Genomic DNA, 12,568 nt, shown 5'->3' with positions numbered 1-12,568 from the left:
CTACAACCACAGTGGTGGACACTGAGTCAAATTAAGTCTCAATCACTTAATGCTAGAACTAATAGTCATACATTGCCTATATGACAGAAGTCATCAAAAATTCATGTGCAAAGTACATATAGAAGAATTTAAATGGCTATATATGGGTAGCACGGAGGCTCAGTGATTAGCACTGCAGCCTTGCCGTGCTGGGGTCCTGGGTTCATATCCCACCAAGGACAACATCTGCAAGGAGTTTGTATGTTCTCCCCGTGTTTGTGTGGGTTTCTTCCGGGTTCTCCAGTTTCCTCCCACACTCCAAAGACATAATGATAGGGAATCTAGATTGTGAGCCCCAATGGGGACAGTGCCCATAATGTCTGTAAATTTTCTGAATTGTAAAGCGCTGTGGAATATGTTGGCGTTATATAAATAAAAAGATTATTATTATTATAATACCAAATATACATGTGAGTGAGAAAATCAATAGTGAGTGTTTAATAAATGGAACTTTCTCACCCATCTGTTTCATCCATATGACAGAAATGAGGTCCTTCCTTCATGTCGTTGTTTTAAAGGCTCCCCATCTGGTCAGAAGGAGGCAGAGCCTTGAGCTGGCCCTGTTATGCCCTATTTCGTTTTATTGTAGCCATATCGCCCCACAAGACGCCTGCCCTTACTAGGGCAATCCACAGCTAGTCTTACCTGGTCTGCCCTAAACTTGCCCTAGGTGCCACCCGACGCGTTTCTCCTATTATAGGTTATCAGGGGAGAGCTTATGCTCTTATGATACGATTTGCGGGTACCAGTGTCCACCTGTCTAATAGTTACCGCTAATGGCCAGAGCTCAGTGCGGGAGTCTTGTGCCCATATGTACTGGTGGCTCTCACCTGCATGTAACCTCTTTTTGCTGCCACCTCATCCATCTGCTATAAAATGGAACTCATAATTGTTCAAAAATTGAGGGTCTCCGAGGTGGGAATCCCGACTATCTGACATTTCAGGTAAACAGTGTTAGTTTTTTCTCCCCCCTAGGGGGGCATAAGTATAATGGGTGTTGAGGTTGCAGTCGACCCTGGGTAATGGTGCCTAGAGGGGTCCTAAATGTCCCTTTTGCCCATCTGAGAAGACCAGTACTACTAATGACCCTTAATACTTGAGGTCGCTATTAGGGATTTTGCAATAGGGGCTTTAAGGCACACCAAAGCCCCAGCCACCCCATAGATTGTTTTGTAGTTTTCTAGTTCATTACTTTTTCTGCTTATTCTAATTATTTTTTTTACACTATTACAACTTTGCCATCTCATAGCAATATAAAATGTAATAGTGGCTGATGACTGGCTGATGCAGAGAAGCCATTACAAAGAATTACATGTGAGGGGATCTTCCCCCTGTATTGTGCTTTCTCCCTGGTGCGTGGGATCCAAATGGGAGAAGTCAGGTCAGCAGCCCTCTGTTCTTATTTCCTGTCTCATTGGATTGAACTTTTCCTGCTTTTCCAGATGTCCGCTTTTAATCTTCACCATTTACATTCATAGGAACAAACATACACAATGCCCGAAGCTGATGGAAGCTCCGGGACTAATAGTTTACACAAAGGACAGATTTGCCTCCACTGTCTCTGCCCAAGACTCCAGCTGCAAGTTATAAAATGATCTTTGGTAGTGAAACAATGCAGACAAACTAGGTTCTTGTAGACACATTTCACTGATATACATCTTGCCAGGATCCTAGAAGGTTCATGTGTGAGGGGACATCTCAACCGGCCCTGATACTGAAATGTTTTACCCTAGCCTTAGTTTGCCTGTTTAACATGACTAAGGGTTGTGACTATACATTTACACTAAAGTCGTCCTAACTCGCCGATTTAATGTATTGGATTTTGGGAAGAAAAAGGATTGGACATGTTGCATTTCAGTATGCACTATACTATATTCTTGAGAGATGAGCTCTGTGAGAGGTGTCTGGCAGCAGATTATCTCTCTCCCCACTAGGAGATGTGTAGGGTTGGCAGAGCAGAGCATGCATGAGAAACTGGTGCCCTGCTGCGCCGTGGTCCTGGAGCTTCATGTAAGGGATAATCCTTCTGATGTTTGGATATAACTTAATTGCTGTGCTGTACACATGCATACGTTCCTTCTTTATAGGCATCACTTTTATAACAGAACGTTATAAATCAATCCAGGTAACCACTACATCTAGACATATGCTATTACCTATGATAGTTCTTCCAGTCCGGTCATTTTTTCTTTATCACTTTGGGTTTTATACCATAGCAGTTCGACTCTCCATTGACTTTGTTTGCAATTGTTGACTACTGTGGTCATAAGTTAGCTTTTTTTGTGGCATATAAATGCATGTTGATAGAAGCCACGTGATCTATCATTCTCCATTACTGACTTGTGGATATGCTAAAATGATGGCACAATAAACCTCATGTAACATCCATTCACACATGATCCAGAAGATGATAATGACTAATAAACACAATGTGCTGGGGCCGTGACCACATGGGAATCCTGTGAGCAAGCACACAGTGTGGGATGTTTGTAGTAAGCATGTCCCCTGACATAGGGAGGAGGTGGGCAGACAGGGGACAGTACAGCGGAGAGGAAGGTGCTAAACCTGCTAGTAATATCCTGTGCTGACTCCACAGGAACCTGCGGCCTGCACTGCCCCTTCCTGCGCACACAGCCCTGACACAGGAATTTCATTCACTTTAGTGAGGGATGACCGCCAGTTCCCCACATATTCCCAGCATCGCCACAAGAGGTTAATATATATATTAATGCAGTGGTATGTTGACTACACATGAAGCAATCGGATCTGTACAATTCATATCTGACTGGACCTGAGGAGGCAGACATGACAACAAAATGCAAATATATTAGACATGTAGGGGGATCTGAAAATCTATTTAAAGTGAACCTGTCATATTGAACATGCTCATGTCTAAGCATCGTGTTATAGAGCATGAGGAGCTGAGCCGATAAATAGCCGGTGGGGAAAGGATTCCGTGCACTTTGTACTTCATTCTTTAAATGTTGCTCATTTTGGATTTAGGAGTCCAGTGGGCGGTCCTAATCAATGATTGACAGATGTTCCTGTGCCATTGTACACAGACATTGCTCTCTATCTATACTGCCTAAGCCCAGAATTAGCAGGGATTTCAATAAATAAGCTTACAAGTTGGCAGTCCTAATCAGTGATTGACAGGATTCCCTGTGTCTGTGTACTTACAGTGTGTCAATCACTGATTAGGACCGCCCACTTGATGCTTATGCTTATTTTAATCCAGGCTCAGTATGGGTTTAGGAGTCGAATGGGCTTTCTTAGTGATAGACAGAAATCTCTGTATACACACTGACACATGGAAGGCTGTCCATTGCTGGTTAGGACCGCCCACTGGACTGCTGAGCACAGAACGAGCTGGCATTTCTATGCATATAGTGCAAGCTATACCGAATCTTTCCCCACAGTCTATATTCCTGCTTAGCTTCTCCTGCTATACACGATGCTGTCCACTGATAGGACTGCATGTTCACTGTGACAGGTTCCCATTAAATAGATTTCCCAAATATGTGCTGCGGCTGGACAATCTGACTGCCTGCTACTATTATATGGGGCAATTGCACAGTAAATCTTGAATCGTGCCGCACTCTTGCCCAGATATCCCACTTGAAACGTCCCCTTGGGGCATGAACCTTGGTCACACTTTTTTCTGCAGTATGAAATATTTGGAATGCTTTCAGAAGTATCCAAAATGTTCTGGAAATGTTTTCTCTCCATACAGCGCCTACTATGGGGATGGGGTGATATGATTCACTGCCGGCAGTTTGTATACATGCAGCTTCCCTTGTGCTCCCGCCTCGCTGTATCCTGTATGATCCCATTGTGCGGCCAGTGAGAGTGAGCTGATGGGTGTAACAGGTGCACCTACCTCGTCCTACACATATCTCCTATAATATGCTCACACGCCCTGCCTGGCTTCATTCCTACCTCTCCATCATTGTCTGTGTGTGCTCACCCCAAATAATGCGTTCATGTGTGGCCAAGCATGTTTTATTGTCACCCACCTAGACATGTCAGCTAATCCCAGGTCACTGTGGAGATAATGATCTATTCCTGTGCGCGCACATGCTTTTATCCTCCATCTAGTAATACAAGGCTGGTAGGGAGCGAAAATATTCCAGAAAATACAGGACGGCTTCATATTGTTATATTGTCATTTAAAGGATGGCGAAAATACTAATCACAAATAATAAAAACAGTAATTGGAAAACTAATTGCTGCAATTTTTTCTGTATTATTTTTTTATACAATTTTTTTGCAGCTTTTGGGTAAAAACAGAACGGTAAACAATAGTCTTATGCCTAATAGAAGATATAAACTGGAGCTGGAACTACAAGTCTCAGTATATTTTGTCAGTACATGGCCATTACTATAGGAAGGTACTGATGGGTGTAGCAGTATTTGTGTTAGTAATGCCCCAGTACAGGTTACTTTCATGCCACCTCTGTTTGCATTATATTTCTATTATTAGTCATTCTGCATACAGAAAAAAAAATATATAAATATACATATATACATACACACCAGATATGAGCAGTAGTGCTGTGCCTACTGATGAGCTGCAGCGGTACGTGACAGTCCTCCAGACTGTGTGTTGAGCAGAAAAGGGTCAGTACTTTTTACTACTAATACTTATTATTTTTAATATGTATATCACTTTTATGATAAAGATGAGAAATCAGATGCATTTGCTTATGGGTTGTATATGTTTTATAAGGATATCTGGGTGGCCGTTTTATTCTCTTGCTCTAGTATACCTGGTGTTTGGTGGTCAGTATACAGCAATGTAATTAATTCACCAGTCTGATATATGTTATGTCTGTTATTGCGGATTCGCACCAGTAAAGAGGTTGTAATACAGGGATTTGTCACTTATCCATTGGACTGGCAGTACATATCTGATTGCTAGGGGTCCCTCCACTGGAGCCTGCATTGATCACTAGAATAGGGGTCCTGAAACCCCCAGTCCTTCTCGCTGTGCAGCCATAGTAGAGTTTGAATGGAGCAGATAGAAATGGCCAAGCTCTGCAGTTGGCTGATCATAGTTATTCTGAATGTGAATAGACTTGAAAAGAGAAATTACTGTAGACTTTGGGGGACAGATAAACCACCCTTAAAAGCCATTGTATGTCTGTATTATTTTTTTATGGCAGTAAAGTATTAAGAACTGGAAGTATTAAGAACTTCCATAAACTTCAATGGAAATTGAAAAAAGCAGCATATATCTAGGCAGCCTGGCAATTTCACCGAATAAATGGTAAGTCGGACTGATGTTTCCTCTAATAAGGAAATAATATATCTGTACAAATACACATGTATCTGATCCTTGCCAAGTCTTTTGTCCTGTTGGTAAATGAGGTAAAAAAAAGTTAGAAAATAATCAAAATGCTAAAACGTACAAACTCCTTGATCCCAGTGGTAACAACTGAGCATCCTCGCTGCCCAGGCACATCATCATATATTAGCTCCGTCCTTACTGTGGTGATTATGGCTGGTGACCAGGAGGCTTCTTCAATTAGTATGATTGACACATGAATGCCAGATTATAATAAAAGGTGTTTTCCAATCCGTACAGAAATTTTGGCTAAATCCTAACCTGTCTTCTCAAACAGCAATTTAACTACCATCTAACTTTGACACCGTTCCTGCGATGCTGATACCAGGATTCTCTGCCCGTGTCGATCCATCAGTGCCATCCAGTTGCTGACTGCTTAGATGACGTCACCACATTTTTGTATGGGTCAGAAAATAACGTCATTGCTGTAAAAATAGTCTGAATGCAAGTAAAATATTAAGCTGTACACAATGGTCCACAATCAGCACAATAATCAATATGTGGGTCACATCTTGTATGATAGAAGCCCTGGGTAATAACCACAAGAATCAGATAAACTCTCGTCTGATATTCCTGATGTTCACCATGAGAAGGGTTGTGGTATCGTGCATAGTTCCCCTGATGGGTTAACAATCCTGGCCCACCTCGCCCACTCCCCCTCAATGGTCTTTGTCCTGGATCTGTATGAATAATTAATTTCAGACTCCCACTTCTGTCAGTGGCTTTGTGTTGTGTTTGCAGTGCTCTCCCCTGTAGACTCCATTCTGGAGTTTGAGGACTTGTCTTGGTCCTTGTGAACTTGTTTTACAGTGTGTTTTACGGAGTGCTGGACAATTGACAGCTTGTACGGAGTGGTGGTACACAAGGGCCGGAAAATGCACTTCAAAGGGTTTGAGTGTTTTGTGGCAGCACTATTTTACTTGTCAGGGCTGGTGGACCACTATGAAAGGCTTTGTATGGAGTAGTGGTACACAAGGGCTGGAGAATGCACTTCAAATGCAGTTTTACGTGTCAGGACTGGCAGACCGCTATGAAGCGCTCTATATGGACCCATTATTCACACATGGTGGTCATGATCATTTTGATATAAGAACCATTATTTACAAGACTGCTTCCTATTGATTCTCATTGACTTCATGGAAACCTTTAGTGACACCAGGGCACCTAATATAATGTCATGATCCTTGAAAATGTATACTCGTAATGTATCATATTGTAGGGGTTGGAGTGTTGCTGTAGGAGCTATTTCACCAACTCCAGGTATTATTTTGGATCAATATTAAAACCTTCAAAAATCACTAATACAAAATAACCCAAAATGTGGTTCCCAACAGCAAACTAATAGTCTTATTGGCCACTCTGGTACTCCTAAACTCTGTTTTTTATGTTAGGTGACACTTCTTTCCTGCGTCTTAGGGTTGTCCAAGGTTTAAAAAAACTGTCAGCATCTCATCCCTATTGAAGTGAATGGAGCTGCAATACTAATCTTAAGCCCCTGGACCAAATAACTTTGTTTTTAAGAAAAAACATCCAGTTTAAGGTGTCTTACAGGCCTTTAAATTCTCTGCCCTCTACATGACACATTTTTGATCCATTCTGCCCTGATACCCAGACCCCCCCCCCCTTCCCCGTGTTTTTTAGGCTAGCCTCTCTCCTACTTTTCCAATGTCCCTGAGATCTGCACTTACTGAGAACATGTTTAGGAAGGAAGGAAACGTGAAAAAGTTGGAAAGCCATAGAACAGTGAGAGCTATCTGCACACAGGGACAGAAGAGTGACAAGGGAAGCGACAGTGGTTCTGTAAACTTTCTGACTGCTCTTTACTGGGCATATTATACTGATTACTTATAATGATCTCCGCTCCAGCAGCTGTGCCCTTATCTGACACAGGCTAGCATATTTTCTGACACTTCTCTGGCAGTTGCCCATCATGGCATTCCTAGCAGTCAGGCACACAGTTTGGCTGACCCATTGTAAGGTGCACTTCTGGCATTTTTTCATTAAACAAAACCTGGCATGGCTTGTCAATCTCTGTGTGAGTCAGAATAGCATCTTGGCACCCACAAATACATAGCCTGGCACCCATCGATAAACATACTGTGTGCTCCCACAGACACAGTGTCCTAGGCAGACAGTCTGGGTAGTGCTGATGGCAGGTTAAGCTTCAATTCACCCCCTCTCCCCTCACTAGCGGCCTGCCAGCCCCCACTTGTGCTGCTGTCAGCTTTGGGGCTGGAGAGAGACAGTGGTAGGGGTGTGGAGAGGACACTTAGCGAGGGAGAGGCACATGCAGGGTGGGGTAAGAGCCCGTGGCAGCTGCCTCACATGCGACCAGGAGTTTTCCCCTGTGTATGTGAATGGCTGGCTGTGACTGCTTCTTTGTGTGCTGAAGACCTTCCCTCCCAGGAGTTGTGCTTTTCTGTTGGGCTCTCTTCTTTCTTGCTTTTCTTTCATCCATCTTTCCATTTTCTCCCCGTCTGTGTTTCCCTTGTCCTGCGCTCACTTCCATTCAGTGGCCCATGACCACCCGTCTGTTGTGAACTTCTGGGTTGCAGCAGATCTGTCATACAGATCCTTGACACTTGCTTTTCGCTTTGTGTCCAAACGTGTCAGCTCTTCCCTTCGTCACCTCTCACCCTTTGTCAACTATTCCCTAAAGTCTACCCTCTGCCTTGGGAATGACAAGTGTGGGATAATGGGAAACACTCTCGTCTCTTTCAAGCGGATTTTACTTTTTATCAGAATATGCCAGTTATGCAAAGAAGCATGTCGGGCCCTGAGGGGCCAAACTGGTGCTGGGAGAAGGTAGTAGGAGTGGATTGTAGCTCTCCTGAGCCATGTTGTATTTGGCTCGCAAGCTCAAGAAATGGACAACGAAAGTCAGCAACGCTTCCAACCAGGACCAGGGGTTCCCATTGGGGTGTTCAGCAAGGGGTAAGATGCATGGCCTATTAACTCCTTAGTAGCAGAAGTATGTGCGGCCGTGTGTTTACACGGTCTAATGCTGGACTGAAGTATGCAGACAATGTCTAACTAAATATATATATATCCTCTCAGTGCAATGTGTAGTATGCCGAGCAGCACGGTGCTACTTATAGACCGTCCCTTAGCAATGCAGAATATTTGGTTTCTGTATATATGTGACTGCATGTGTCCAGGGCAGTGGCCATCTTTCAGCATTGGGTATTAGTAAATTTCAGGGTCCATAGTTTCCTTCGTTTTATGACGGTCAGCTGTGTTTTTTCCCCTACTGCAGCGGCTTCCGCTTGGATGAAAATGGCATAGTTCAGGGAGATTAAGTTTGGGAACTGCTGATCGTTGCACAGTGCCATACATGGGATGTCATGGTGTGCGGCTCCTCTGCCACTATCTGTATGTAGGTATACTCATAGGTGTAGTGGCTTCCTACCTGACATGACAAGGTAATCAATACTTAAATGAAAGCTTCCTGTTTATCATGTAAATCATTGCCAGATAATGATAATGACATGTCTGGTAATGACAGACGTGATAATTCACCATGACGTACAGTAATCATGCAAGTCGTGCATTGACAGTATTAGGCGACTGTGATATTACAGTTTTACAATTACTCATTTACGTTAGGGACATTCTTTAATTTTATTAAAATGAAATGGCAAACTAACAGGATATTGTTTGGTTAGCTCAAATTATGAATATTCCCGAAAAGGAAAAAAAAAAAGGAAAAATACACTCCAATAGACTTCAAGTGTGCTCATGCGTGCGTCCAGCTGTCCTTTTCCTCTACTTGATGCAGCTGCCTTGTATTGCAAAGTGAGGAACTTGGGGCCCTACATTCCCCTAATTGGCGAGAGATCCCCACTCCACCATACACATGTACGTCCAGGTCACTTCCAGTTGAGAGTGGGAGAGTAAAGCTCGCCATATACAGTGGATATAAAAAGTCTACACATCCCTGTTAAAATTATAGGTAAAAAAATCATACCAAGAAGAATTATTTCAGAACTGTTTTCACCTTTTAATGTCACCCATAATCAGTACTATTCCATTGAAAAACAAACTGAAATCTTTTTGGGTTGGAAAAAAAATAAAGAACTAAAATATTGTGGTTGCAAAAATACGCACACCATAAACTAATGCTTTATTGAAGTACACTTTGCATTTTTCATAGCATTCAGTCTTTTTGGATCTTATCAGCATGGCACATCTAGAATTGCCAATCTTTTCCCACTCTTCCTTGCAGTAGTGCTCCAAATCTGTCAGATTGTGAGGGCATCTCCTGTGTACAAGCGCTCTTTTCAGGTGAACAAAAATATTTTCTATTGGATTCATGTCTGGTCTCTGGCTGGGCCATTCTTTAGTTGATTTGGAGGTATGCTTAGGGTCGTTGTCGTGCTGAAAGGTAAATGTTAAGATTTGAGAGTCCTCAGTGGTTGATACCTTTTAATGGCTAACTGAAAAGATGGTAACAAATTGCAAGCTTTTGAGACTACTCAGGCTTCTTCATCAGGCATAGAATAACACAAAATCTGAAGAATCACATATTTATACACAACAGGGCACAAGAATAATGCAATAGATGAGACAAGTGACGTGAAGCAGAATTATTACTATGGGACGGGGGAGAATGAGTTGTGGTCATAAATATTGGATCAGTTCATAGATAAGGAGTGTGAAAGTTTTATTGTTCTGTGATTGAGGTCTGTTCTGGGGCTGTGATGCCCCCACAGGTCTGAGGAGCACATTGCTTAGTTGATGTGAAATGACATAAATCCATGCGACACATTCATTCCTGCACTGAGTGTATCAAAGGTTGTCATGAGTTTGAATTCCCAAATTTTTCTGTCTCTCTGATAATTGAAGTTACCTTTTAATACCAGTAACTTCATGTCTATGATGCTGTCATCAGGGATACAAAAATGTTTGGTCACAGGTAGATCTATTCTTTTTTTCTTTTATTATGTGGCGATGAGAATTCATCCTGTAAACAATTGATATCAGGTGCATACAATATTTGGCCACATTTTCACCAATGTATACTGGCAAGTTTTAGAATAGTCAGCATAATTTTCTTTTCAATAATTATTAGGTTTTCAGTAAAGTACAAGTTAAACAATTACCAAGAAAGGTAACAAGACAAAAGAAACTATATGGGGATAAGAACATCTTTTCGAATAGGAGAGCATTCTGGAGACTTGTACAGGGTCTCCAGACAACAAACAGTCCATAAATTGGTGTACTTGTGTAGCATCGGAGAGTGAAATAGAATAGGTGGACTAAGGTTCCCAAAAACTTAGCAAGAGCAGTGCGCCTCATAGGTGCAAATGGTGTCTGAGGCGGAGATCACTTCAGACAGGCATGGAGGCTCTGGTGATTTCCAGTGCCTTATGAGCACTAGTTTGGTGATCAAGTGTTTATACCCCATTATGGGCCTTAATTTGGGAGGGAAAGTAAGAATGTCTAGAAACAGCAGTTCAAGATGAATGTAAGGGATGCATAGAAATGTGTAATAGTCAATAATGGGTCAAAACATCTGGATCTTAGTGAAAGACCACAAGATATAACATACTGTCCCCTTATGTGTACACTGTCTCCAACAATCAAACATAATTTTAAAATAAGCCCCACAAGAACTGAATAAATGGTTTAGTTGGAATCTGTTCATTTCACATGATGAGATTGATGTGGATCTTTTCATGGCAAATGAAGAGCCCCCCCGCCCTTCCTCTTTGATTTGGCTTTGATACATATGAATGCAATCCACAAAGACCCCCGCTCGAAGGCCCTTATCCATACTACCTTCTGAAGCTTCACTGCTACTGCTCCCTAAAACAAAGCAGGTCACTTTAAAAGCATCAAAGTCATATTTTCTCTGTGCCCATCCTGATATCTCTGTTCCCACAAAGGTGACCTTGGCTGGTAGCCGCACGTGCTGGTAATAAACTCTTAAAATCATTTGGGATGTTACAAAATGTGCTCAGATCTGTACTAGAATGTACTCGATCTCCTCTCACAATTGAGAAACTTTTCATTTCTTCTGCATTTGTGACTTGTTTTTCATTAGTTGGAGAATTTCGTCCATGCTTGGTCTGGAAACCACATTAAAGTACCAATGTGGTGAATTCCTATAGCTGCGGACATGGGCCGCACATGTTCATACACAGGGCTTATAACAAGGAGTCTTAGTAGGAATGCCAATCTGAAAGTGAGCAATTCCAGAAAAATCTATTCAGATCCACATTATTGTACATAGCGTGCCCCACCCCCTTGGAGAGCCATGTATTACTCAAGAAGTGTATAACGAGAATATTGAATGATGAGGGGGTGCGATTCATGGAGTCTGATGGTGTACTGTAATGCATACATTTGGTACCTATTCATCTGCGATCAGTATACAACAGTCTGTAGGAGATTATAATCTTCACTGTATTCTCTAATCCTGGCAGATTATACTCTGCCCTTGAGCTCATGCTACCCTGTATTTTATATATTTTGGAGATGATAATTTCCACAGTCTGTTGTAGGTTATGGTGTACTGTATAGCATCCCATAGCCTGAAGATGTATCGCCAGCACCTCTTATTGCTGAGACCTTTCTCTTCTCGTTCCATCGACTCGAAGGATCTGAGCTGAAAGTAGTACACTTTGGAAATGTTTTAACTTTTGAGTTTTTCTCATCATTGTAGGCCTCAATATCCCCACATACAGTGGGGAAAATAAGAATTTGATACACTGCAGATTTTGCAACTTTTTCCACCTACAAAGAATGGAGAGGTCTGTAATTTCTATGGTAGGTACACTTCACCTGTGAGAGAGAGAGAATTTAAAAATAAAAGCCAGAAAATCACATTATATGATTTCTACATAATTAATTTGCATTTTATTGCATGAAATAAGTATTTGATCACTTACCAACCAGCAAGAATTCTGGCTCTCACAGACCTGTTAGTTTTTCTTTAAGAAGCCCTCCTACTCGACACTCATTACCTGTATTAATTGCACCTGTTTGAACTTGTTACCTGTATAAAAGTATAAAAGACACTTGTCCACACATAATCAATCACACTCCAATCTCTCCACCATGGCCAAGACCAAAGAGCTGTCCAAGGACATCAGGGACAAAATTTTAGACCTGCACAAGGCTGGAATGGGCTACTGGACCATAGGCAAGCAGCTTGGTGAGAAGGCAGCAACCGTTGGC

At 42.0% G+C, this 12,568-nt stretch overlaps 1 protein-coding gene across 4 annotated transcripts in view; it reads left to right on the top strand.

The window, feature by feature from the left end:
- ARHGAP23 (Rho GTPase activating protein 23) overlaps positions 1-12,568 on the top strand; it is a 109,415-nt gene that overhangs the window by 22,376 nt on the left and 74,471 nt on the right. The window contains exon 1 of one of the 4 annotated variants that reach the window (XM_073683470.1): positions 7,734-8,320. The exons of 1 other annotated variant lie outside the window; for it this stretch is intronic. In XM_073683470.1, coding sequence (XP_073539571.1) covers positions 8,132-8,320 — 189 coding nt within the window. In that variant the 5' untranslated portion in view covers positions 7,734-8,131. Of the gene's footprint in view, positions 1-7,733; positions 8,321-12,568 lie in introns of those variants that run through there. 2 more of the 4 variants (XM_073683467.1, XM_073683466.1) reach the window with 2 other exon arrangements.

Source organism: Phyllobates terribilis, unplaced genomic scaffold (assembly GCF_046119375.1).
Source record: "Phyllobates terribilis strain yellow unplaced genomic scaffold, ASM4611937v1 Scaffold_5__5_contigs__length_657084704, whole genome shotgun sequence".
Taxonomy (NCBI): Eukaryota; Metazoa; Chordata; class Amphibia; order Anura; family Dendrobatidae; genus Phyllobates; species Phyllobates terribilis.
The sequence above is the reverse complement of the archived record's forward strand: the minus strand, read 5'-3'. Positions and strand labels throughout refer to the sequence as shown.